At 38.8% G+C, this 27,887-nt stretch overlaps 2 protein-coding genes across 3 annotated transcripts; one reads left to right on the top strand and one right to left on the bottom strand.

The window, feature by feature from the left end:
- Nucleotides 1–45: 45 nt before the first annotated feature.
- On the bottom strand, nucleotides 46–22,562 carry LOC117898557 (heat shock protein beta-1). Of its 2 annotated transcripts, XM_034808046.1 has the most exons (5): nucleotides 22,108–22,562; nucleotides 6,135–6,164; nucleotides 3,539–3,620; nucleotides 512–607; nucleotides 46–444 (listed from the first exon to the last, which is right to left on the bottom strand). In XM_034808046.1, exons 1-5 carry the CDS (start codon nucleotides 22,284–22,286, stop codon nucleotides 250–252), a joined length of 582 nt encoding a protein of 193 aa, XP_034663937.1. In that variant the 5' UTR covers nucleotides 22,287–22,562; the 3' UTR covers nucleotides 46–249. The 2 variants fall into 2 exon arrangements, with proteins under 2 accessions (XP_034663937.1, XP_034663945.1); XM_034808054.1 differs by lacking the exon at nucleotides 6,135–6,164 and having other exon boundaries at nucleotides 250–444; nucleotides 22,108–22,286.
- Nucleotides 22,563–26,631: 4,069 nt separating this feature from the next.
- LOC117898579 (40S ribosomal protein S10b) lies at nucleotides 26,632–27,592 on the top strand. Its single transcript, XM_034808106.1, has 2 exons — nucleotides 26,632–26,761; nucleotides 27,020–27,592. Exon 2 carries the CDS (start codon nucleotides 27,021–27,023, stop codon nucleotides 27,501–27,503), a length of 483 nt encoding a protein of 160 aa, XP_034663997.1. The 5' UTR covers nucleotides 26,632–26,761; nucleotide 27,020; the 3' UTR covers nucleotides 27,504–27,592.
- Nucleotides 27,593–27,887: the final 295 nt, after the last annotated feature.

Genomic DNA, 27,887 nt, shown 5'->3' with positions numbered 1-27,887 from the left:
TACGTTTAATTGCGAAAATTATAATAAAAATGAATTAATTTAAACATTTAATCAAATTTAATAATAATTTGAATTACATTTAAGTTAATTATGAGTAGTAAGTCAGTATCATATTATAGCTTTAAGTCAGAACCCAAAAAGTTAATTAGTTGATAGGACACTCAACTCCAATGTTATCGGCATGATTATAACCTCATCCTTCATCTCTCGCTCCAAAAAGTGGTATCGGTTGGGATGGGGTAATGGCCTTTACTTGTGCGCAATAGGAATCAATGTCTCGCCTGCGGTGAGGGCGGGTAACGGCGCATCTACAGTTAGAACTCCGTCCTTGCTGAGGGACGAACGGATGGACTCGGGATTCACGCCCTTGGGCAGTAGAAATTCACGGTTATATTCTCTGTATACGCTCTTCGTGTCCGACTTCTCTTCATGCTTGGCATGCACCTAAACAGGATAGAAAATGTAAAGATAGCAAAGCAATACCAGGAGAAAGAAATTCTTTTTCGCTTACCAATAGCTTCTGGTCAACGGTCTTCACCACTATTTCCTCGGGTGCATACTGACTGACGTCGAAGCGGAGCTTTAGCACTTTGCTGTCGCCCTCATCCTGCAACCAGGCAAACACAAATATATGTAAGTTTAGGTCGAATTCATTTAAAACGAGTAGTAACGTTTGTGGTACTAAGTCTGTGTATATGTACATATTCATTCATATGTATTTATGTACATATGTATGTAACCTTAGTGTGATACATACAGCTGTGAAAAAAATAATAGCACCACCACCAGAAGCAATTTTCAAATAGTTGCCCAACTCACATTTTTAACTTTAAGGAAACTTAAAGCACATTTTTAGAAAGGGAAGACTCTTACAAATCTGGGAACAACAAAAAATAGCACCTTTTTTGTAAGGCTTTTAAGTTATTTAAGGAACTTTAGTGAAACTCGTAAAATTAGGCGAAAAAAATAATAGCACCACTTTTGAAAAATTGATTTAAAATTTAAAAAATGACCAACAAGTAATGAATTTCTTAGTAAACACTTTTGAACTATTAATTCTAAATCAATATTTATTATTCAAGATTTAGTTCAGTGTCCTATTTTGGCAACATCAGCTGCGCAGCGTCTTGGCATGGAATCCACTAAGTCCAGGCATAGCTTTTGGGGAGCTTTGGACCAGGACTCTTAAATTTGTTCTCAAAGTGATCCGACAGTGGTTGGTTTGGAATCAGCAACTGCCTTCTGGACGTCGGACCACACATTTTCGATGGGTTTTATGTCAGGCGACTGTGCAGGCCACTTTAACACGTTCAGTGTTGGCCCCGAACCATTCCTTTGCTTTCATGCTGGGGCTATTTTCCGTTTGAAAGACCCATACGAGTGGAATTTCGTATTCTGCAAAGGGTAGCATTACTGTCTCCATGAAATTCAAGGACACGTGCTGATCCATGATGGTTTATAGTCAATGTATTGGCCCTACTTCATAGTAAGAGAAGCGGGCCCATACCATTAAATTCAACCTTTTATTTTTAATGGTTTTCTTTGGTGTACTGGTGTTCCTTGAACGTCTTAAGTATGATCGAGATCCCTTTTCAGTAAATAAAACACTTTTTACTCATCTGACATTAAAATTTATGCTCCATTATGGGGATGTCCAATTGGCATGCTCCCTTGCAAACATCATGTGCTTAGTAATTTGTCTGGCGTTTAAAAGTGCGATTTTTTTTGGGCAGCAGGCTTTTAGGCTATGTTGTCTAAGATATTTCCAAACTTTCTAGGCCGTCGCTTTTATTTTAAGCTCGATAGCAGGCTTGAAGGGAACCTTCTTGCTCTCGCGAATCAGCCTTTTGACCCTAAAAGGGGTCATAGATCGTTTTCATCCACGTGTTTTACACTTTTCTTCATAGTTTAAGTCGTTTTTAATCATTTTATTGAAACTGCCTACCAATTGACCAAATTCTCTGTAAGTTTTTACGTCAAACATAAATTTTTTGCAAGGGTCGCGCTTTTTCGCATTTCAGAGCTTTCCACGTATTATTGTAATGATTAATATTAGCTTTTATGATAGAAACAATGAAATATTAGTTAAAACTAATAAATACGTGGTTTATACAAAGCCAATTCCGCGAAATTACGGATATTCACTTAAAATAGTGCTAACGGTGCTATTATTTTTTTCGCCATATTCGTGGTATTTTTTCTTAAAGTTAAAAAAAAAAAAAAAAAAATATATAAAGACAGAATTTTGAAGAAAGGCAACACTTTCTTTGTTAATGGAGAATACTTAACTGTATGAAAAAACTAAAAATTTAAAAAAATCGCAACAGTAATTGCTTTTTTTTTGTCTAAGAACACAATGTGTTGTAGTGGTGCTATTATTTTTTTCGCAACTGTATATACAATGTATTTACCTATCTGATTTTTTTCGAATCTTAAATTATACATTCTTTCTACATCTGCTATCTATTCCTACATCTATATACATACATACTTATACATCACTCACTCAGAGACTATAAGAGCTAGAGCCACCAAATTTTGCATCCAGACTGCTGTATGTTCACACTGAAACCAGTGTATTTCAAAAATTAGCCCCGCCCTCTCCCAAACCTTTAATTTTGAAGATAAAAGAAAACTAAAAACGCTATTCCGTAGGGAATGTCCATATCTTTTAGATCACCAAATTGGGATCCGATTGTATCATTGTTATGGCCACAATGAAGAAATTAATTTGCAGTGGCTAAACCCACCCCGTCCCGCGGCTTATGTTTGTCTTTTGCACATTCTCTCATTCACACACTGCTTCTGCCTCTGACACGTCTCTGCCTCTGCCGCATCTCTGCCCTGGCTCTGCAGTGTGTGTCTCTAGGGGAGGGTGGCGAGCTAAAGGAGAGTGTTGGCGTGAGCAGTGTTGTTAATGTAGATGACAGATGAAGAAAAAATGTTAAATTTGACAAATAACCGCTAAGGTGCAGATGTAGTACTGAGTGCCGGGTATAAAAGTTGTGAAGCGTAAGAAGCGTCTCACACGTCCCTTCTCTTAATTTTTAAAATAATTTTGCAAAATGTTGATGTTTGTGAGGTATTTTTTACGAGATTCTGACTTTAAAAACTCAGGAAAAGTAAAAAAAAAAATTAAATCCAGTGTTTTTTGATTTTGAACAATACTTTTATATATCTGTCCTTTCTTAGGTGACGACTTCCACTGAGAAGCAATAAAATGCGAATAGCAAATGACCGAATTCACACCAAGGCCGAAGTCCAGAGTTTGCTCCCACAATGTTTTTCTCACTAAACATTTTGTTACATGAACACATTTTACACCCGGTACGAGCTTGCGGAAAAAAATGCAGGGGGGTAATACATAGGTACAGATGTCCTACTGAGTACCGGGTATAAAAGTTGTGACGCGTAAGAAGCTTCTCACACGTCTTTTCTCGTTTCTCTTCGAGTACCGGGCATAAATAAATAAAAAGAAATTTCCATATGTGCATACATACATACATACATACATATAGTTATGTAGCTGTGTACGTACCTGTATCAAGGGTGAGCTGATGTCGGACACGTAGTTCTGTTGCTTGGGGATTCGCGATGGCAGTGCCGAGTTTGTCGTGGAGCTGAAATGATACCAGGGGCGAATAGCAATGGGGCAATTCAATCGAATAAAACATAAAAACATAGGTTTTACATCAAAATAATTATCAAAACAAGGAGAGGGCGGCGTTGGATATGAATTTGTCGTCCTTTCTGAGCTATATACATATGTATGTACATACATATTTATCAAGGGTGTTAAGTAAAATGTGTTTGTAAAAGCCTCGATTGCTTATATTGGGATCTCGGATTTCAAGTATAATTCCAAAGAATGTGGAGTGCCCCAACTTTGGATGCTATTTTAAAATGGTTCGGACTTCCGATAGCCAAGGTTAAGGTGCAGGCACAGCTGTTGTTCCCTGGCCCCTCCACTACCGTGGACTAGTTAATTGTGTATAAGTTTACCTACTGTTGAGTAGTGTTGGAGCCCTTCTCAGATATCAATATCAGAACCCAACCTGAAATTAATGAAACTCCGGTTCTTGATTACTCTAATTACTATTCATGGATCAGCTTATGGCAGGTATCACAATAAAACGAGAAGGGACGTGTGAGACGCTTCTTACGCGTCACAACTTTTATACCCGGCACTCAGTACTACATCTGCACTTTAGCGGTTATTTGTCAAATTTTTTCTTCATCTGTCATCTACATCAACAACACTGCCCACGCCAACACGCTCCTTTAGCTCGCCACCCTCCCCTATAGACACACACTGCAGAGTCGCGGCAGAGGCAGAGGCAGAGGCAGAGACGTGTCAGGGGCAGAGTCCATAAACAGCGCGAAGCAGAGTGTGAATGCTGCGGGACGGGGTGGGTTTGGCCACTGCAAATTAATTTCTTCATTGTGGCTATAATAATGATCCAATCGTATCCCAATTTGGTGATCTGATAGATATAGTCATTCCCTACGGACTGGCGTTTTTAGTTTTCTGCTATCTTCAAAATTGTAGATTTGGGAGGTTTTCGCTCTTTTGCGGAGGCGGAAGGGGGCGTGGCTCATTTTTGAAATACACAGATCCGATTGGATCATTATTATGGCCACAATGAAGAAAAAAATGTAAAATTTGACAAATAACCACTAATGTGCAGATGTAGTACTGAGTGCAGGGTATAAATCTTGTGACGCGTAAGCAGCGTCTCAACGTCCCTTCTTGTTTTCAATAAAGACATGGGAGAAGTATTTTTTTGACTCCGACGAACTATTTAGAGTCTCTTTTACGTTTTTGCACATAGTTGTTTCTTCCATTTTTTCACTGTTAGCCCCGGAATAATTGTCAACCATATATTTCGGGCCTGTGCACCAGGCTGGATACTCAACAAACGAAAAGTCAAACGCAAAGTGTCTGCTTCTTTTTATACCCGGTACTCGAAGAGTAAATAGGGTATATTGTATTTGTGCACATAACGGTTGTATGTAACGCACAGAAGGAAACGTCTCCGACCCCATAAAGTATATATATTCTTGATCAGCATCAATAGCCGAGTCGATTGAGCCATGTCTGTCTGTCCGTCCGTCTGTCCGTCTGTCCGTCTGTCCGTCCGTCTTGTTGAGCGCCTGGATCTCAGAGACCATAAAAGCTAGAGCCACCAAATTTTGCATCCAGACTTCTGTATGCTCACACTGTTACAAGTGTATTTCAAAATCAGCCACGCCCTCTTCCGCCCCCGCAAAAGGGCGAAAACCTCCCAAATCTACAATTTTAAAGATAAAAGAAAACTAAAAACGCCATTCCGTAGGGAATGACCATATCTATCTGATCACCAAATTGGGATCCGATTGGATCATTATTATGGCCACAATAAGGAAATTAAGTTGCAGTGGCTAAACCCACCCTGTCCAGCAGCTTTTGTTGCTTTTACACATTCTCTCATTCACACTCTGCTTCGCGCAGTGGCAGAGGCCTCTTCCCCTGACACGTCTCTTCATCCTCTGCCACGACTCTGCCGCTGCCTCTGCCCTGACTCTGCAGTGTGTGTCTCTAGGGGAGGGTGGCGAGCTAAAGGAGCGTGTTGGCGTGAGTAGTGTTGTTGATGTAGATGACAGATGAAGAGAAAATGTAAAATTTGACAAATAACCGCTAAGGTGCAGATGTAGTACTGAGTACCGGGTATAAGAGTTGTGACGCGGCTTAAGACGCGTCTCACAACGTTCCTCCTCGTTTTTCATGAAGTTTGGCAGGAATTTTTTTTTGCGGTGCTGGATACCCGCCTTTAAGTAGTAAACCTTAACGGTTTTTTTTTTTCAAATTTTATATTTTATATCTACATATGTACGTACATACATATGTACGTACATACATATGTACATATGTAGTTGCCTGGGACTAGAGAAGAACAAACACACACGAAAATGCATGTGTACATACAGGAAGGGAAATAAATAAATGTGAGCATCTTGCCAAGTGTAATTTATTATTAGACACTAACTTATTTAAACGAAAATTATGAACATTAAAAACAATACAAAATATATATGTTTTTTGATCATATGTACATACATACATACATATGTACATACATACGCTTTTCTTGTACCTGGTTGTTGTCGTAGTTTTTTTAGTAGAGCTTTTGTTCACATAGAAGAGGAAATTTTCATAGTTAAATAAAATGATTTCGGTACATTAAATTATTCCAAGCAGCATGTAAGGCGATAAAAGAAGAATGTGAAATAGAGAACTAAAGCAATCAAGAAATGTAATTACACATCATCATACACACACACACTTACATCCAAATCCATTTGCAAATATGTACATATGTACATATTTACTGATCGATTGTAAAAGGCAAAAGTACAGTCTTGAGAAACTCAATAGATTCACATATGTACATATGTATGTACATACGTGTACATATGTATGTATGTATGTCCTCTGTGCGTTTTTTCCTACTCACACTATGTTAGAAAGGCAGATCTAATTTCACTGACTGACACCAAGCAACAAAACCCCAATTTTTCAAAACGCACCTGTGCGGGAGAGAATATGTACATCCAATGTATACATGCATATGTAGTACATATGTGCGAGATGCGACAGAGCAGAGACCGCCTAGAAGTGGTTACTAAAAATAATCTATGTACTTGTATCCCTAGACTATGTAGAACCGATTCCCCGAAACAGGCATTCTTTCATGCATCTTTTTCCACCAAGAAAGAGTAAATGTTACCCGGACAGCTTTTCGACCTTCCGGGTTTTATCGGAAGGCCAACATATGTACATACATATGTATGTACCTCTTCTTTCATGCTTTTGGAAGGCATAAATTCGAGCATCGAAAACGTTTCAGGCAAACGCATATAAGAAAAAAAAAAAACGAGAAGGGATGTGTGAGACGCTTCATACGCGTCACAACTTTTATACCCGGCACTCAGTACTACATCTGTGCCTTAGCGGTTTTTTTTGTAAAATTTTCCATTTTTTCTTCATCTGGCATCTACATCTACAACACTTCTCACGCCAATACGCTCCTTTAGCTCGCCCCCCGTCTCATCAGAGGCAGAGGCTGCACACTGCAGAAGCAGAGTGTGAATGAGAGAATGTGCCAAAATGTGGGTTTAGCCATTGCAAATTAATTTCTTCATTCTGGCTATAATAATGATCCTATCTGATCCCAATTGATCGATCGATGATACCTATGACGACAAATTACTCGAAGAGTAAATAGGTTATATTGTATTTGTTGGGAATAACGGATGTTTGTAACGCACAGATGGAAACGTTTCCTACCCCATAAAGTGTATATTCTTGATCAGCATCAATAGCCGAGACGATTGAGCCATGTCTGTCTGTCCGTACTGATGCGCGCCTAGTACTCAGCACCATAAAAGCTAGAGCCACCAAATTTTGCATCCAGACTTCTGTATGCTCACACTGTTACAAGTGTATTTAAAAAACGAGAAGGGACGTGTGAGACGCTTCTTACGCGTCACAACTTTTATACCCGGCACTCAGTACTACATCTGCAACTTAGCGGTTATTTGTCAAATTTTACATTTTTTCTTCATCTGTCATCTACATCAACAACACTACTCACGCCAACACGCTCCTTTAGCTCGCCACCCTCCCCTATAGACACACACTGCAGAGTCGCGGCAGAGTCAGCGGCAGAGGCAGCGGCAGAGGCAGCGGCAGAGGCAGCGGCAGAGGCAGCGGCAGCGGCAGCGGCAGAGGCAGCGGCAGAGGCAGAGGCAGCGGCAGAGGTAGTGACGTGTCAGGGGCCAGGCCATAAACAGCGCGAAGCAGAGTGTGAATGCTGCGGGACGGGGTGGGTTTGGCTACTGCAAATTAATTTCTTCATTGTGGCTATAATAATGATCCAATTGTATCCCAATTTGGTGATCTGATAGATATGGTAATTCCCTACGGAATGGCGTTTTTAGTTTTCTGCTATCTTCAAAATTGTAAATTTGGGAGGTTTTCGCCCTTTTGCGGAGGCGGAAGGGGGCGTGGCTCATTTTTGAAATACACTTGTAACAGTGTGAGCATACAGAAGCCTGGATGCAAAATTTGGTGGCTCTAGCTCTTATAGTCTCTGAGTACTAGGCGCTCATCAGGACGGACAGACGGACAGACAGACAGACAGACAGAGACTCGGCTATTGATGCTGATCAAGAATATATATACTTTATGGGGTCGGAAACGTTTCTTTCTGTGCGTTACATACAACCGTTATGTGCACAAATACAATATACCCTATTTACTCTTCGAGTACCGGGTATAATGAGCCCAATCCCTTCCGCCCTCGAAAAAAACGAAAACCACCCAAATCTACAATTTTGAAGATAAAAGAAAACTAAAAACTCCATTCCGTAGGGAATGACCATATCTTTCAGATCATCAAACTGGGATCAGATACGATCATTATTATAGCCAGAATGGAGAAAAAAAATTTGCAGTGGCTAAACCCACCCCGTCCCACAGCTTATATTTGTTTTTTGCACATTCTCTCATTCACACTCTGCTTCGCGCAGTGTGCGGCCTCTGCCTCTGCAGTGCCTCTGCAGTATGTGGCCCTAGGGGAGGGGGTCGAGCTAAAAGAGCGTGTAGGCTTGAGAAGTGATGTATGTAGATAAAGATGACAGATTAAGAAAAAATTGAAAATTTGCCAAAAAAAAAAAAAAAAACTGCTAAGGTACAAATGTAGGACTGAGTACCGGGTAAAAAAGTTGTTAGAAGCGTAAGAAGCGTCTCACACGTCCCTTCTCGTTTTTCTTTTATTTGTAACATAGCCTTTTTTAATCTAATTTTGAATGCTATGGAGTGCTATGGAATGAATCCATTGACGGTTCCGGAACGGTTCTTAATAGGTTCCTGTGGCACGATATTATAGGCATACATTCCCAAGGAACGTAGATGTATGGCAAAGACGTGTTATGTAATGCTTCTTTCGGAAACTACACTGGAAGGGAAACCCGAGCGTTTCACGAAGTTGAAATTACAACAACCACAAGTTCTACATACGTTCCAAAATAACCGTTCCTACCTAGAACAAAAAGGACTGATTCCCGCGTGTTTCACCCCCTGTAAAGTTAAAGCGAAAACGCGAAACGCCAGGAATTTGCTATATATTTTGCTTGTGCGTGGAACGAACCCAACACAGGTATAAAAATCAGCTGTGTTTTGTAAACATGTGCACTGCAGTGGAAGTTTAAAATTTAAACTGAAAATAAAAATGTAAAAAAAGAGCTGGTAGTTGAACTGAGAATGCATTTGGGATCTGCCAATAACGCATACGGTTTGCCAAATGTCCATTATTGCCAAAAGAGCTCAAAAAATAAATAATTCATTAATTTATTTCAGTAAAAAGATTTAATTTTCAATAAAGACATGGAAGAAGTATTTTTTTTGACTCCGACGAAGTATTTCAAATCTGTTTTACGATTTTGCGCACAGTTGTTCCTTCCATTTTTCAGTCCAGGGATAATTGTAAACTATATTTTCCTGAAGGGTCTACCAGATGTTCTCTCAGTCCACACACGCTCTTCAAATCGATAAGAATTTGTGGTTTTCGTTTACGTTGCCGGATACTCAAAAAACGAAAACGCAAACGAAAAATTCATGGAGCAGTTTATTTATATGAAGTTTGAGTTTTGGCCAGAAAAGGTAAAATTCCCCATAGTGTTTTGTCCGCTCGCTACACTCATTGTTCGCACACACGCTCGCCCTACTCGCTTGGCGGATCTGCCAAACACACAAGCACACACACCGTTACTGGCACTCATTGTTTTGACAAGAGTGTGTGTATGGCATGTTCTCGTGCCTCTTTCTGGCATCCGATGGTGAGGTGATGTCATGCATATTTTTTTCGTTAATGTTAACACTACTCGACAAAATCCAACTTTTTTTATCCGCTTCGAACCAAACAGACTTTTTCTGATAGACTGAGTGCTTGGTTTATGGTTTTTTTTCTATGGCATAACTTTTTTTAAAAGAATTTTTAAAGTTTGGTATTTTTTTGGAATGGTTTTTTAAATGAAGCGCTTCTTTTTTTCACATAACTTAAGAATCTTACGTCTGGTAAGATGCATCTATAAGGTGTACCCAAACACTTTGAGGTTTTAGCATACCGTTTGAAAAATATTAAGCTTTGAAATGCAAAAATGTTGATTTTTGAGAGGTATAGAAAAAGGAAAGAGGCCATAGAAAAAAAAACTATCATCAAACCATTTGTAAGCCATATCTTTCATAAAAAGTTGGTCTGGATCGAAGCAGCAGAGTCGTGTCGAGTAGTGTAATCCAAGCGCAAGGAATTTAAAGAAACTTGTGTTATTGTGTCGAATCACGGTAGTCAGGTATCAAATGTATGTATGTACATATGTAATACATATGTAACAATCGATTACTGGCATCAGTATCTATTGTGTACAATGCACTATGGGTAAAAAGCCCAAATTTTGGGCATTTAGGTAATTTTTTTGGGTAAAATATTTGAATGCGACTTAAGTTTTCTAAACGTTTTCTTTAGAAGATTTTAACATAGTACCATGTGTTTTTTGCGCGCTTTCAAAGTCGGCAGATTTTGAGATGCTTTGACTTGTGAAAAAGTGCGGAAAAATGGAGCAACTTGCAGCTGTAATTGTAGCTCGATTACAAAGTTTATATACAAGTAAATAAGTATTTAAAGTATTAAGTAATATTTTTAAATTTAGTAGTATTTAAGTATTGGCGGTTTTTCAAGTATTTAAATTAATTGTTAATTAATGTTTTTGTCCAATGTTTTGTTCATGTGTCTTTTTAGCTTGGTACTAACAATTGCACGTGTTTTCTGTGGAATATTACTTTTGCACAGCACAGCACTGCACAGAGGTTCAAGTTACATGTTATTACCAAATATTATAGAATCACGTGGTGTTAATGCTTTTTGCCCGTTTTTGCCCCTTTTCGGAAAATTTTAAATTTTGCAGATGCTTGAGTTCACTTATTCAGCGCTGCTGGAGGTCTGGACCAACAACAATCGTGAAGCAGACGCAATAATATGCTATAGTTTAAAGAGTATTGATAAAAACTGAACTAACTAAAGATGAAACTATTACAATTCAAACGAAAATTATCAAAGTTATTGCTTAGTTAAACAAGTACTAGGCTAAATACAATTGTACTTTGGAGCAATTCCAATCAAATTACTTTTAACCAAACAATCATTCAATCAGTCAATCAATTATATTTTCTTGAAGCTCTAAAATGTTTTAAAGGTTCTTTTATTATAATTTATCCTTTGAATACCTTTTTTTTTACAATAAATACGAGGTAAATGGGATCCAGTTCGTTTGGGGCGGGAGGTAGGCGGGTTCCAAATTCCAAATTTTTTTTCCGAAATTATACTTAAGTCAAACGAACATTCATGCCAATTTGTAAAGCTCTAGCTCTATTTTTTTATTAATGCCAAACAAACAGGCTTTTTACCCATAGTGCAATGTCTAAAAATGATTATGATATCATCTTCCCTCGTTATTTACACTACTCGACAAAATCGAACTTTTCTTTTTTCCTCAAGGAACCAAACCGTCGTTTTCTGATAGATATCGGGCTTTAACATTCTTAAATGAATTATGTTTTTTTTTCTATGGCAGATCTTTTTTTTAAGAATATTTAAAGTCTGTTTTTGTTTTTTAAGGTTTTTTCTGAGGTAGCGCTGTTCACATAACTTGAGTATCTTAGTGCTGGTTATAAAGAACTTTGTTTATCTGAAAAGCTGATTGATGCAGCTAAAAAGATAGATCCGGGCTCGACACGCATACCATCGCGCGTCGTTTTAGCGTTTATGTGCGAAGACAGCAACTAAATTAAATTGGTATTGGTGCGAATCGCTGTATTACATATAATATAATTAAATATGTATGTGTGTACATATGTACATGCATATAGATATATGTACATATGAACATGTATACAAATGTATGTAATTAGATGGCCGCGCTTATTTTTACATACTCGTTGTACAAGTAAAGCTTAGTCACTAAGCTGAAGTCACTAACTCTAATGGCGGATCTAACCAATTACATGCTAGGGTGGAGACGATTTTCCGATTTGAGTTACATAAATATCTGCTAAGGCAGCCCGAACCCTGTGCCACAAAAAGAAACCGGAAGCACATTTTGATCTTCAGAATCAAAATAATTAAGAGGTGACACAATTTAAACCATATGTACATATTTTAATTGTATCTGAATTTGTGGTTTCTGTGTTCTTATGTATGTATGTACATACTTACATATGTATGTATGAATTTCTGTACATACCCTACAGTACCAGAAAACATCGATGACAATGTCAGATAGCGCGTAAGTTAGGATTTTGTTCTCTGCCGCTAACGTTTGTACGTAACGCACAGAAGGAAACTTTTCAACCCCATAGAGTATACATATATGTTCTTGATCAGCATCAATTGGGCCATGTCTATCTGTCCGTCCGTCCTTATGAGCGCCTGGATCTCAGAGACCATAAAAGCTAGAGCCACCAAATTTTGCATTCAGACTGCTCACACTGCTCACATTTATGCTCACACTGTTACAGGTGTATTTCAAAAATGAGCCCCGCCCCCTTCCGCCCCCGCAAAAGGGCGAAAACCTCCCAAACCAATTTGGAAGATAAAAGATAACTAAAAACGTCATTCCGTAGGGAATGACCATATCTATCAGATCACCAAATTGGGATCCGATTGGATCAATCAGCCACAATGAACAAAATTATTTGCATTGGCTAAACCCACCCCGTCCCGCAGCTGATATTTGTTATTTGCACATTCTCTCAATCACACTCTGCTTCGCGCAATGTGTGGCATCTGCCTCTGCCGCGAGTCTGCAGTGTGTGGGTCTAGGGAAGGGGAGCGAGCTAAAGGAGTGTGTTGGCGTGAGAAGTGTTGTTGATGTAGATGACAGATTAAGAAACAATGTAAAATTTGACAAATAACCGCTAAGTTGCAGATGTAGTACTGAGTGCCGGGTATACAAGTTGTGACGCGTAAGAAGCGTCTCACACGTCCCTTCTCGTTTTTTTTTTTTAAAAGCGTTTTAATTTGAAAAGAATAGATCGATTTAATTGTTCTTTCATGATCTAAGAAGGGAAGATCATTTTTTGACTCGTTACAATATTTCTGAGGGGACCATAATGGTGTTGGGAACCATCTCCCGATTTACACCCGAATTGTTTCGTCGATGATGAGTGAATCAGTAGAAAAGCTAATCTAAAAGTCCTTTGGTGAGATTCTGCAACATTTTTGTCACATGGTCATGCTAGTTTCCCTAGTTGATAAATAAGTGGATTAAAGACTAAAATTTTCCCCTAATTTGGGAGTTTTCTTCTCTCCTGATCAAAATTTTACAGGTATCGCATGGGGATAGCTTTTACGTAACTGATATGAGTCTTGTCAACAATTTGAAGAAGTTAAAACATTACATAATTGCATCAAACAGGCCTGCAGCGAACTTTATTTGAACCCCTTGAAATTCCTTTCATTTTAATGTCCTGAATGTCCAAGCAATTCCAAAAAAGTTTTCCACAAACATTATTAGTTGAGCTCCAAAAATCATAAAAAAAATATGTATTACAAAGCTTTTGAAAGATTTTGCCTAATATTCATTATTGAGTCTATTCGAGTGATCGCTAAAACGGGCCTTAGTTTTGGGGTATTTACACAAAATAATTCATAACGAGAAGGGACGTGTGAGACGCTTCTAACGCGTCACAACTTTTATACCCGGCACTCAGTACTACATCTGCACCTTAGCGGTTATTTGACAAATTTTAAATTTTTTCTTCATCTGTCATCTACTTCAACAACACTACTCACGTTAACTCGCTTCTTTAGCTCGTCACCCTCCCCTAGAGCTACACACTGCAAAATCAGGGCAGAGACGCGGCAGAGGCAGAGACGTGTCAGAGGCGGAGGCCTCTGCCACTGCCCGAAGCAGAGTGTGAATGAGAGAATGTGCAAAAAACAAATATAAGCTGCGGGACGGGGTGGGTTTGGCCACTGAAAATTAATTTCTTCATTGTGGCTATAATAATGATCCAATCGGATCCCAATTTGGTGATCTGATAGATATAGTCATTCCCTATGGAATGGCGTTTTCTTTTATATTCAAAATTGTAGATTTGGGAGGTTTTCGTCCTTTTGCGGGGGCGGAAGGGGGCGGGGCTCATTTTATAAATACACTTGTAACAGTGTGAGCATACAGAAGTCTGGATGCAAAATTTGGTGGCTCTAGCTTTTATGGTCTCTGAGTACTAGGCGCTTCATATGGACGGACAGACGGACGGACGGGCGGACAGACAGACAGACATGGCTCAATCGACTCGTCTATAGATGCTGATCAAGAATATATATACTTCATGGGGTCGGAAAGTTTCCTTCTGTGCGTTACATACAACCGTGATATAGTGATATCCAAGCTGCAATCAAATCACTGAATGCGATAACAACAAGCTCGGCTACAGTGGCAAACTGTCGCAAATCTCTTCATGAGATGGCTTATCAGTTCGTCATCAGCCTAATATGGGTCCCGGGCCACCAGGACATTGAAGGCTGTATAGCAGATAAGCTGGCCAGAGCTGGAACAACAATCCCCCTTCTCAATGATAAGGAGGATATTCGTATGCCAATGGCCACCTGCAAGCTCAAAATAAAAGAACATTTTAAGCAACTAACAAATGACAGATGGCAAACTGTGCCACTATGTCGCATAAATCGGCAAACATGGCCTGACATTAATAGGAAGCGCACCGATGAGCTCTGCAAACTCAGTAGGAGTAGGTGCAGCTCAGTCATACGCTCCCTTACGGGACACTGGCTAATAGGCACACATGCAAACAGGCTGGGAGCCCCATATAACGACTTCTGTCGAAGCTGTAGAGATGAGGACGAGGAGGAGACTGTGGAACACCTGTTCTGCTCCTTCCCGGCTCTCAGTAGAAGGAGACTCCAATACTTGGGCGCTCCTTTTCTAAATGACATTTCGGACATGTCTACAAAAAGTCCCAGACGGATCGCAGGCTTCATAAGGGCATCCGGATGGGATAATGGATAAAATAGGGTCTCACGAGAGAGAAGGGAACGAAACATGCGGTATCACAATGGGCCGAAACCGGCCTAAGTGTGTCGGGTCTCTGACAACCCCGACAGCCGCCTCAACCTAACCTAACCTACATACAACCGTTATTCGCACAAATACAATATACCCTATTTAATCTTCGAGTACCGGGTATAAAAAAAACCTTTTCACTTAGAAGTTTAATTCTTTACTTTTTAAATAAGGTAAAGAATCTTGATAAATGGAAAAATAAATTTGCTCCACTATCATTCGTTGCTGGATTTTTAGAAACTTTTTTTTTTGAAAACTCGTGAGTATATTCGACTGATTGGGAGTCTATAAACATACATTGGGCATTATTATCAGGTAAGTTCAATGTTTCATTTAAATAATTGTATCAAATTGTATCTGAATTATTTGCGTTTTCGATCATCACAAAAACAGAAAAGCCAACACTAAAGTCGATTAGGTGCACATTTGACGGGTTTTTTGTCATTTTTGTGTAAATTATTTTTTTTTTTCATTACCAGATCAACAAAAACAGAACATTTTGGAGACGGGCTCGTCCTGGAAGGACTTTATAAGTAAGTTTAAACAACAAAGCAAACAAAAACAAATATTTATTAATTATTTAATTTAATTTCAGAGGTTGTTCAGGTGAAGATTTACTAAAATGTTCTGTGAAAAAACACAGAACAAAAACGAGAAGGGACGTGTGAGACGCTTCTTACGCGTCACAACTTTTATACCCGGCACTCAGTACTACATCTGTACATTAGCGGTTATTTGTCAAATTTTACATTTTTTCTTCATCTGGCATCTACATCAACAACACTACTCACGCCAACACGCTCCTTTAGCTCGCCACCCTCCCCTAGAGACACACTTTGCAGAGTCAGGGCAGAGTCGCGGCAGAGGCAACGGCAGAGACGTGTCAGGGGCAGAGGCCATAAACTGCGCGAATCAGAGTGTGCTGCTATAAGCTGCGGGACGGGGTGGGTTTGGCCACCGAAAATTTCTTCATTGTGGCTAAAATAATGATCCAATCGTATCCCGATTTGGTGATCTGATAGATATGGTCATTCCCTACGGAATGGCGTTTTTAGTTTTCTGTTATCTTTAAAATTGTAGATTTTGGAGGTTTTCGCCCTTTTGCGGAGGCGGAAGGGGGCGGGGCTCATTTTTTAAATACACTGGTTTCAGTGTGAGCATACAGCAGTCTGGTGCTAAAATTTGGTGGCTCTAGCTCTTATAGTCTCTGAGAACTAGCCGACAAACAAGACGGACAGACGGACGGACGGACAGACGGACAGACAGACATGGCTCAATCGACTCGGCTCTTGATGCTGATCAAGAATATATATACTTTATGGGTTCGGAAACGTTTTCTTCTGTGCGTTACATACAACCGTTATACGCACAAATACAGTATACCCTATTTACTCTTCGAGTACCGGGTATAATGAATGTAAACCTAAAAATTTATAAATAAAGGAAAATAAAACATTTTTATACTCCATTTTTACAAGTTTTTTTTTCAGAAATAGCCTTACTTATTAATGCCTTACTTTTTAGAGAAATTCAACACTTATTAATGCATTATTTTTTAGAGAAGTTCATCAATTATTAATGCATTACACGTCATCACTTACGCTCCTAGGACACCTCCGTGTTACCGACATCAGTTTGTTGTATGAAAAGTCATGTCGGTATGTCGTCGCTTCCACATCGACGACCTGTACTGCAGGGTATCTACATATGTAAATATACATATATACATACATATGTTCGCATGTGACTGCTTTGACATTTTTCAAATGGAGAAACTTCCAAGTATTTGGAAACTATGGAGACTTATGTATGTGCTATTTGGGAAACGAATTCGACTTGGGGCGCTGGAAGTCATTCCCCTAGCCTGCTGTTTATTTATCGACGACACGCCATTCCAGCAGATGTCAAAGGTCAAAGGTGAAATAGTCCGTTGCCACAAAGCACACCGCAGGGAGAGTTACAAACAGAAAGGTGGAGTTGCATGGAGAACCCAATTTGGACTAATTTCCTTTTGTTGCAGACTTAGACGTATGGGAGAAGCCGGAAGCTCCTCTTCCGGAATCGACCCATGACCTAATCGATATACAGTGGGGAGCAGTGATGAGTACATGTTCACAATAACTGACTTTCGTCGCCCATAACTTCTAATCGCATAATGCAAACGTAACCAATTTTTTTGTAGACATCAATCACTTTATCCTAAACAAGTAGGCAATACCAAAAAAATACAAATGTGAAGCTTTTAAATAGTGAAAAATAAAAAACTAAAAAAACTTGAATGTACTCATTTATGCACTTTTCGTTGTTTTCACTTATTTAATATTTCAAAATTTTCTAATCAACAATATGCTTGCAGATTTGATGTTAAATATTTTTTTGTTTATATTCTAGTAATACTAACATCAAATTAAGATATTTCTCATAATAATCGAAGCAGATTTCACGAATTTATTAAATAGTGCCTAAGTTGTACCTGAGACAGAAGAAACAATATCTAGAAAATGTAAATATTATTGTGTAGCTCACTGAAAATAGCTATGCGACAGCTTATACTGCTGAAAAACATGGCATTAGTCAATCGGTGGTGATCAGAGTGGAAAATACGCGAAATTTTGTCCCGAAACAGCAAAGCCATGGTCGCCCTAAGGCGCTTGCAGACCCAAAAGCCCCACTTATAATGTCGCAAATTAGTAACAAGGACTTTCTAAGGCCCAAAAAGGTTCGTTTCGCATAATACTATCAATGTTGGTCTAGATGGCCAAGTATGGCCATCGTACCACCACCTGAAACATCCTCACACCATTTTACATCTACCGGGATGTTTCATGGTTTAACATTACTACCACCCATATGATTATTTGGACTCATCAGACCTGATAACACGTTTTCAATCATCCGTGGTCAAATTGTTATGCTAATTTGAAATTTTCGGGTTTGGCTTACCATTATTTACCTACCACGTGAAAAGTGCAGGTAGATGTAAAATGGTGTGAGGATGTTTTAGGTGGTGGTACGATGGCCATACTTGGCTATCTAGACCAAAATAAATACATGAAATCTGCTTCGATTTTTATGAGAAATGTCTTAATTTGATGTTAGTATTACTAGAATATAAACAAAAAATATTTAACATCAAATCTGCAGGCATATTGTTGATTAGAAAATTTTGAAACATTAAATAAGTGAAAACAACGAAAAGTGCATAAATGAGTACATGCGCCTTTTTTTATTTTTTTTTTTTCGCTATTTAAAAGCTTCACATTTGTATTTTTCTGGTATTGCCTATTTGTTAAGGATAAAGTGATTGATGTCTACAAAAAAAAAACGTTACGTTTGCATTATGCGTTTAGAAGTTATGGGCGACGAAAGTCAGTTATTGTGAACATGTACTCATCATTGCTCCCCACTGTACATATGTACAGTAAGCACACATATTATTCGTACACCACCATCACCCTAGTTTGAACACCTATAACTTGGCCTACGGTCAACGTAAACCGAAAAAGTTAATTTTGTATCAAAGAGCAATATATCTACTGTATGTTTATGAAAAAATTTTTTAAATTTCTTCTATGGTATCCTTATAAAAATTAACTTAAGCAAAAACGACCTTTTTTTTCGCACATAAATTATTCGTACAGCCGTCCGATTCCTTAAGTAAAATTCAAATATTAAAGGTAAAATGAACAAAGAAAATTGTTGTTTGCTATATTTAGCCTTAATGATAACTAAAAGCCCTAGAAACAATCTTTCCCCCAAGTTATTGATGCCCCATGAATTAATAGTGACCCCCTCCACAAGCAGTACCGGTTGCAATAACTCCCTCGATGTAATGTTGGGCTTCCGTATCCTTTTTTACAAATATTTTTACACAGGCTTCATGTAACTCAAGTTTACTAACCGTAGTGAAAGTTTCAGCTAGTTGCAGTTTTAAATGAGCCAGATTTGATCCAAAAAAGATTACATTTTGCGTAATTTTTTGGGATGGGTCAAGTTTAACTTCGAATTATGACCAAACGGAATGACACATGGATGCCAATTGTCGCTCAAAATAAAGTTTAATACACCCTTTTTCATATTTCCATTACATAAGGCCATTCGTACAGCTCCAGTTAAAAAAACAACACAGGTGAAACAATAGGCACCCTCCAATGACCCATACGATTTTTTTCAAGATATGTTAATTTAATTTTCCGGAAGACTTTTGGAGAAACCCATGGCCAGATTCATTTCTAGAGAATGATAATGACTAGAGAGTCCATCTAAGACAGATTTTTGATTGGTTGGCCTTTGCGAAAGTTCATTTAGCCCATGATGAGAAAAAAAATGGTGGTCCCTGCTGTATGGCATTTCGGAGGGTGCCTAGTGTTTCACCTGTGTTGTTTTTTAACTGGAGCTTTACGAATGGTCTTGTTTAATGGAAATATGATAAAGGGTGTATTAAACTTTATTTTGAGTGGCAATTGGCATCCATGTGTCATTCCGTTTGGTCATAATTCGAAGTTAAACTTGACCCATCCCAAAAAATTACGCAAAATGTAATCTTTTTTGGATCAAATCTGGCTCATTTAAAACTGCAACTAGCTGAAACTTTCACTACGGTTAGTAAACTTGAGTTACATGAAGCCTGTGTAAAAATATTTGTAAAAAAGGATACGGAAGCCCAACATTACATCGAGGGAGTTATTGCAACCGGTACTGCTTGTGGAGGGGGTCACTATTAATTCATGGGGCATCAATAACTTGGGGGAAAGATTGTTTCTAGGGCTTTTAGTTATCATTAAGGCTAAATATAGCAAACAACAATTTTCTTTGTTCATTTTACCTTTAATATTTGAATTTTACTTAAGGAATCGGACGGCTGTACGAATAATTTATGTGCGAAAAAAAAGGTCGTTTTTGCTTAAGTTAATTTTTATAAGGATACCATAGAAGAAAATTAGAAACTTTTTTCATAAACATATAGTAGATATGTTGATCTTTGATACAAAATTAACTTTTCCTGTTTACGTTGACCGTACGCCAAGTTATAGGTGTTCAAACTAGGGTGATGGTGGTGTACGAATAATATGTGTGCTTACTGTATGTACTTGCTGTTGTTAATATTGGCGTTGCCGTGGATGCCACCAGCTAATTTGAATAGCCACAACAACAATTAAGGGTATATTCTAAACCAAACCTTGTCCACCACGTATGCCTCCACCTCCACCTGTGCCTTTCTATTTGTAACTCTCCCTGCGGTGTGCTTTGTGGCAACGGACTATTCCAACAAATTATTGATGCGTGGCGTGCATGCGTATGTACATACATACATACGGAATTAATAACAAATTACATATATATGTACATAAAAAACCATCACAATTGACGCCAAGTGAGTGAAGCCGCTTACTATTTTTGCCTTCAGTGGCGCCCACGTAACGTATGTACATATATACGTACATATGTCCATACATATGTACATACTTGATATCTTGCTTGACGTGACGTGAACTCTTTAAATATCTTTGCTGCTTCTTTTAATTTTTAGTGGCAACACCATTTTCTGTTTATTTCGTGAATATTCAAATTGAAATCATATGTACATACATACATACATATGTATGCATGTACATACATGCGTGTCTTCATGCACCGACATTGTGTTATGTACCTTATACACACACACATACACATATACATAGATATATGTACAAGGCTGTGCCGTTAGAGAATTCCGTTAAGCCCCATAATGGTTGCATCAACAGCAGGCAGGGGACCTACATACATACACACCACATACATACATATGTAGTTGTCTGCTAGACACAGATGAACGGCCTCGAGAAAATTAATGCATACATACAAATGTAAGTATGTATACATACATATATGTATGTACTTCGGGGATCAAATATATCATAGGCAGGAAATGTGGGGATGCACCAGTGAGTGTGGGTGGAACGCCAAATACATTTTGGGTTGGCTCGTCGGTGGCAGAGTTACTCGCTGCTTTTTCTTACTGTCAGTGCTCGTTTGCTTGTCAATGCGGAAGGTTACAGCGAGAGCCCTTTCGCTCGCACTTTTCACTCGTACAAATTTCTTAATATTGCCGACGAGACCTCCTTTATAGTTTCTTCATGGTCGGGGGAAAGCAACTATGTATGTATGTACATACATGTACAATGTACATGGGAAAATTTGAACTGATGACTCATCTTGAAAAAAGACCTTGCCTTGCCTTAGCCCAGTACATACATATACACACATACATATCAATGTATGTGTTCCTATATTCGCCTATGTGCGTATGTGCCTATATTTAGGGCCAAGAAAATATGAGATCATTTTTCCGTAGAGCATGCACATTTGTCGACGGGTAGAAACAGGCCACCGATAGCACAAGATGCATATGTACATACATACATATGTATGTGTGTACATATGTACAAACATACTGATGCAAGTTGCTGTCAGGCAGAAACGGTAACGGAAATAAAGCGAATTTGACACATACATACATATGTATGTATGTACATATGTATGTATGTACACAAGCATTCATATATACAAGCGATGTAAACAAGTTTTCGCCAAATTTCCACAAATAAAATAGTACATTCTATGTCGCTTAATAAAAAAACATAAGTGTTGGCGTTGAGGAAACAAGAGCAGATAAATACACAGGATTCTGCCGATATTCAACCCAGCGACTCTCATCGAACGCACCTGCGAAACCCTAAGACCATTGGGATCTGGGGAACCCCTTCTCACCGTGACTCTCTCAATATTATTGGTAATTAAAAAAAATTATTCTGCGCCATTACGTAATTTACATACATTTGTATGTACATACATATGTACAATGCACACATTTTTTTGTTAGGCTATGGGCGGTCTAATTGGCCGGCAGCCCAAATCCATAAAAATCCACGGCTGGGAGCTCACCTTGTGGACTCGAAAAAGTTTGCCTCTCGATTCATCAGCTCGTGCCGGAACTTGGCCATCTCTTCCTCCATTTTGCGCATCTCAGAGTCGAATCTTTCCCGAATGTTGCTAAACTCCGTGTCAATGACGCTGAAGTCACCCAGTTTTATGGGAATATTCCTCTTATTAGCTTCAGCCATTTTTGATTTGCTCGATTATCTGTGGTGGTTGCGTTGAGCTACAAATAGCTTTTCTTTTCTGTTTTAGTTATTAATAAAAACACACCGCGAAGTTGTCGCTTTTGCTTCTCTAGAAGTTTTTTTTTTTTCTGTTTAGAGCTCCCTAGTTGTGCACTTTTAATAAAACTACTTGACGAAGCAAGCAACAAAAAAAAAATTAAGCAACTCAATATATTTGCAATATTTATATATTTATGTATGCACGTACATGCGTATTTTTAGAGTGTCTCACAATTTGCCGCCTGTATTCTGTTTCAAACCGCATTTTCATCGAGCTGACGCTTTTATAGTGACGTACAGTGTGGCCGCGGACTTACGGATCAAATATACCGCCGAAGCCACATAAATATACAAAAATATACCGTAAATATACCAAATAGTCTAGCCACATCCATGATGAAACTACAAGGTTCGGGTCTATTGGTTGTCAGTGAGAGTTTTTGTGCGGACGAATTATTCCCACATATTATTCCTTATGCGCAGGGAAAATTACTTTTCAATTTTTGCAACAAGAAAATAGTATTTTTTTTTAGAATTAGCGACAGGAAAAGGAACAGGGGTGCTTTTCTGGCTTTTCTTGCTTGCAGTCTGCCCAACGTATGAGCGTTATCCATCTTATTATAAAACCGTGGAAAATGGTACTGTTTCTAAATGATTCTTGTATCTGCATCCTTCCTCTTTCCCTATAAAGAAATTGTACCACAACGTTCACCTGAAATGCGTGGAGTATCTGCAAGTATCAATGTTCGTGTGTACGGTTATATGCCCACTAGTTTACAATGGGCTATTCGAGCTCTGCAGAGCCCTGAGCAGAAGGCTCATTTTTTAAATACACTTTTAATAGTGTGAGCATACAGAATTCTGGATGCAAAATTTGGTGGCTCTAGTTTTTATAGTCTCTGAGATCCAGGAGCTCAACAAGACGGACGGACAGACAGACATGGTTCTATCGACTCGGCTACTGATGCTGATCAAGAATATATATACTTTATAGGGTCGGAAACGTTTCCTTCTGGGCGTTACATACATACATACATCCACTTTTCCCCACAAATACAATATACCCTATTTACTCTTCGAGTACCTGGTATAATAAAGCCTCTGTCACACGGGACATTTCACACTGGGACATGCTCGCGGAGAGTTAATCACTTATTTCGTATTGCTTTAGGAATATTAATTTGTTAACCAGACTTTGTGGAAAAACTTTTCTGAAGACTCAACTTTCCTATAGGAGATATGTGATAGTAATAGGAAAATAGTATTAATTTGACAAACAAAACCGCAAAAGTGGAATTTTGCTAATTTTAATAGGTGATCACATCAAAATTAATGAAATTAATATATGTACATATATATGTATGTATGTATGTACATATGTAAATACATACATATATGTATAAATATATGTACATATGCATGTGTACGTGCATACATACATATGTTCATATATGGGCATTATGTTCAGTCACCCTCTTTCCATTTTGAGTTCCAACGGGGCTGCAAACCAGTCCACCAAAATACAAATGGATTAAGTCATAAATTACAAAAATAAAATGACAATCATCCGCGATGAGTGCTGGTGTTTTGGTCATGGCATCGCCCACATGGCCGTGGCCCCCCGTCAAAACAATAAACTAATTTTCATAGAAATTCTCGACCTTGAAGTATGTACATACATATGTATGTATGTACCTATGTACCTATTTACATATGTATGTGTGTACATACTTCAAGGTCGAGAATTTCTATGAAAATTAGTTTATTGTTTTAACGGGGGGCCACGGCCATGTGGGCGAATCCATGACCAAAACACCAGCACTCATCGCGGATGATTGTCTTTTACATATGTACATATGTACGTATGCTATATACAATATGAATGTACATACATATTTACATATGTATATACACATTAATGGATGTTTGTATGTACATACATATTTACATATGCATGCATACATACATATGTATGTACATATGTATGTATATGGGCATTATGTTCAGTCACCCCTGTTTACATTTTGAGTTCCAACGGGGGCTGCAAACCACTCCACCAAAATACAAATGGACTAAGTCATAAATTACAAAAATAAAATGACAATCATCCGCGATGAGTGCTGGTGTTTTGGTCATGGCATCGCCCACATTGCCGTGGCCCCCGGTCAAAACAATAAAATAATTTTCATAAATCCTTGAAGGCGACAAAATCTCAGCAAAAGCAACGGCCAAAAAGCTTACACAGCATTTTGAACAAGAAAACAGGGAGTATAACGCATCCAAACAATTAGTTACATATTTATGGATGTACATGCATACATATGTATTCACGTATATACATATGTACATACATATATACACATATGAACATATGTATGTATTTACATATTTTCATACATATATGAACATACATATGTATGTGTGTATGTACATACATACAAAACACTACTCGACCAAATCAAACTTTTTTTCCTGAAGGAACCAAACCGACTTTTTCTGAAGCCCCTAAAAACTAGTATTTTTTAACGCTTTTTTCAGAGGTAGCGGGTCGTTTTAACACATAACTTAAATATCTTACACCTACTTGGAAAAAACTTTGCTGAAAAGCTAATTGATGCATCTCGCAAATATTAAGCTTTCAAATGCAAAAAGGATGATTTTTTTTCACGACATTTTTACGACATTTTCACTTTAATCGAGAAGGGACGTGTGAGACGCATCTTATGCGGTTTCTTCAAATTTTAAATTTTTTCTTCTCACGCCAACACGCTTTTTTTGCTCGCCCCCCTCCCCAAGAACCGCACACAGCAGTGGCACTACAGAGGCACAGGCCGCACACTTCAGAAGCCCATTGTGAATGAGAGAATGTGCAAAAAACAAATAACACTGCAAATTAATTTCTTTATTCTGGCTATAATAATGATCCAATCGGATCCTAAGTCGGTGATCTGGTGGATATGGTCCTTCCCTACGGTTTGGGAGGTTTTCGCCCTTTTGCGGGGGCGGAGGGTGGAGGGGCTCATTTTTGAAATACACTTGTAACAGTGTGAGCATTCAGAAGATCCAAGAAGACGGCGCTCAAGAAGACGGACGGACAGACATACAGACGGACAGACGGACGGACAGACAGACAGGCTATTGATGCTGATCAAGAATATATATACTTTATGGGGTCGGAAACGTTTCCTTCTGTGCGTTACATATGTACATTCACTTTGTGCACAAATACAATATACCCTTTTTACTCTTCTAGTACCGGGTATAAAAACGGCGCCTCCAATTACCCTTCCTATTCAAAATTGGATAGTTTCGAGTCCAAATTGTCGCCATCGCCCTATAGCACGACCCTGTGGAGCAGGTTTTCCCAAAAGAAAAACAACTTAAAACATTTTGTTAACAGCCCAGCCGGGTCTGTTTCTTGGCAACATGAAGATACTGGCGTTCAAATAAGTTAAACAAATTAAAAATGCAAATAAATTCAAAATAATCTCATTAATCTATAATAACTGTTTCCTTTTTTGCCGTTTGATGGTCTTAAGCTCGTTTAGAAGCACGGTGGTCATTTATCTTTCAACTTCAGCGGCATTGTTGCCTCCATTTTATTGAGACTTTACTCTCTGTTTGCTAGGCACCCTCTCGGAAATTAAAACAGATCTTTATTTTTCGAGCTGCTAGCAACATAAAAACAAATACCACACAAATACTATCAATACTACAAAATACTATCGGCTGACTTTCTAGATTATTTCGACCTGTTTTTTTTGCCGATCTGAGTACTGCCACTAACCAAATAGCATAATAAATATAATATATAAATAATAAAATTATACCATTTGGTTAGTGCTAGTACTCAAATCGAAAAAAAGGGGCCGCTAAACAAATTAGGGATGACATTCGTATGGCACCGATAAGAAATTTTTGTGCGCACAAGCATACTATTATATATACTATTTGGTTAGTGGTCTAAGTGGAAATAACACGACGAACGCAGCCGACGACGGGCCCATGAAGCAATTATACAATTGCTTCATGTTATCTGACATTGTCATCGATGTTTTCTGGTACTGCAGGGTGGTTTATCTCGGGGTAGTCCAGTCTAGTATACGGTATGGTTGTGACTCAACTGCGAAAATCTAGCTGCGAAATTTTCTGTCGAACAAAAAACAGGATTGATTTCTTATTGTTTGCATGAGAATATCATCCCTGATTTGGTCAAACGGGCTGGGCTTGAAAGTATATTTAAAAATTGATGGTATCGAGACTCGACTCCCATTCCCAAATTGTTTCAAGTTCCCTCTCTGGATTTGGTATATTTAATGTATATTTTGTATTTTTTTGAGGGTCGTGCGGTATATTTGATCGATAAGTCTGCAGTGACACTGGTTGTCAGTTTTCTTTTCCTTTCTTTCCGGTTTCTGCCACATAGAAGACGCAAAGTACGTTAAATCGCTGAAAGTAATCTTAAAATAAAAACAAAATCCGAGTCAGTGAATAACAAAACAAGAGATCAGTGCTGGCTGTGGCAGTCACTGGTTGCATTGCTATTAATGTTGTGCTCATTTTTTGTTTACGTTTGCTAAAAAATGTACATTGGTGTAATCTTCAATTTCCCCCGACTCCGAAAGATCGAACAACAACAACCATATCAAAAGTAAACTAATACTTTTTTTTTACTCATATTTTTTTTTGTGCAGCATGTTTATGCCAAAGGCCCATCGAGTCGCCATCTACGAGTACCTCTTTAAAGAGGGCGTCATTGTGGCGAAAAAGGATTTCCATGCACAGAAACACCCCGAGTTGGAGTCGATTCCCAACCTACATGTCATCAAGGCACTGCAGTCGCTGCATTCTCGCGGCCTTGTCAAGGAGCAGTTTGCTTGGAGACACTACTACTGGTATTTGACCAACGAGGGCATTGAGGAGCTCCGCAGCTACCTGCACCTGCCCCCAGAGATTGTTCCCTCGACCCTAAAGCGCCCAGCACGCTCTGAGACTGTGCGCCCACGCCCAGCAGCTGGCGGACCACGCGGTGCTGGCGATGCCTCGAAGACCGGCGAGGATCGCTCGGCTTACAGACGAGCCCCCGGCGGAAGCGGTGTGGACAAAAAGGGAGACGTCGGACCCGGCGCTGGAGAGGTTGAGTTCCGTGGCGGATTCGGTCGTGGCTCGCGTAACTAAACATGCAGCGCTCCACTTTTTTTTTATGTATCCATTAAACAAACGGAAATGTTGAGAGATTCTCATCAGTCCACAACAACAACATAAAAGAAATGTGCACATGTTTCATGATACGAAAGACGATTAATTATAAAACATGCGCAAGTGAAAGTCCACGTTTTGTTCTTATTTTGTAATATTAGTACATCAAAGAAACAATGTTACTGCGCCTCTGCAACATAATGTGCACAGCCTACAGAATTACATGGTGTTACTGGAGGCTCCAACTCCAAAGCGTTTCTCTATTAAAAATGAGAAAAGTTCGTGCATTTTGCAGCATCGGCAGCAAAGCTTCTCTTTGCCTTGCAAACATTGTTTCTCCTATTTTCGATATTGCTAGGACTG

The sequence above is a fragment of the Drosophila subobscura genome, chromosome A (genome assembly GCF_008121235.1).
Source record: "Drosophila subobscura isolate 14011-0131.10 chromosome A, UCBerk_Dsub_1.0, whole genome shotgun sequence".
Classification (NCBI taxonomy): domain Eukaryota; kingdom Metazoa; phylum Arthropoda; class Insecta; order Diptera; family Drosophilidae; genus Drosophila; species Drosophila subobscura.
The sequence above is the reverse complement of the archived record's forward strand: the minus strand, read 5'-3'. Positions and strand labels throughout refer to the sequence as shown.

Coding starts and splice junctions, on each gene's coding strand:
- LOC117898557 (XM_034808046.1), bottom strand. CDS start 22,286: ATGGCTGAAGCTAATAAGAGGAATATTCCCATAAAACTGGGTGACTTC. Junction 6,165..22,107: donor AACTTTTTCGAGTCCACAAG/GTGAGCTCCCAG, acceptor TGTGAACAAAAG/CTCTACTAAAAAAACTACGA. Junction 445..511: donor CCGTTGACCAGAAGCTATTG/GTAAGCGAAAAA, acceptor TATCCTGTTTAG/GTGCATGCCAAGCATGAAGA.
- LOC117898579 (XM_034808106.1), top strand. CDS start 27,021: ATGTTTATGCCAAAGGCCCATCGAGTCGCCATCTACGAGTACCTCTTT.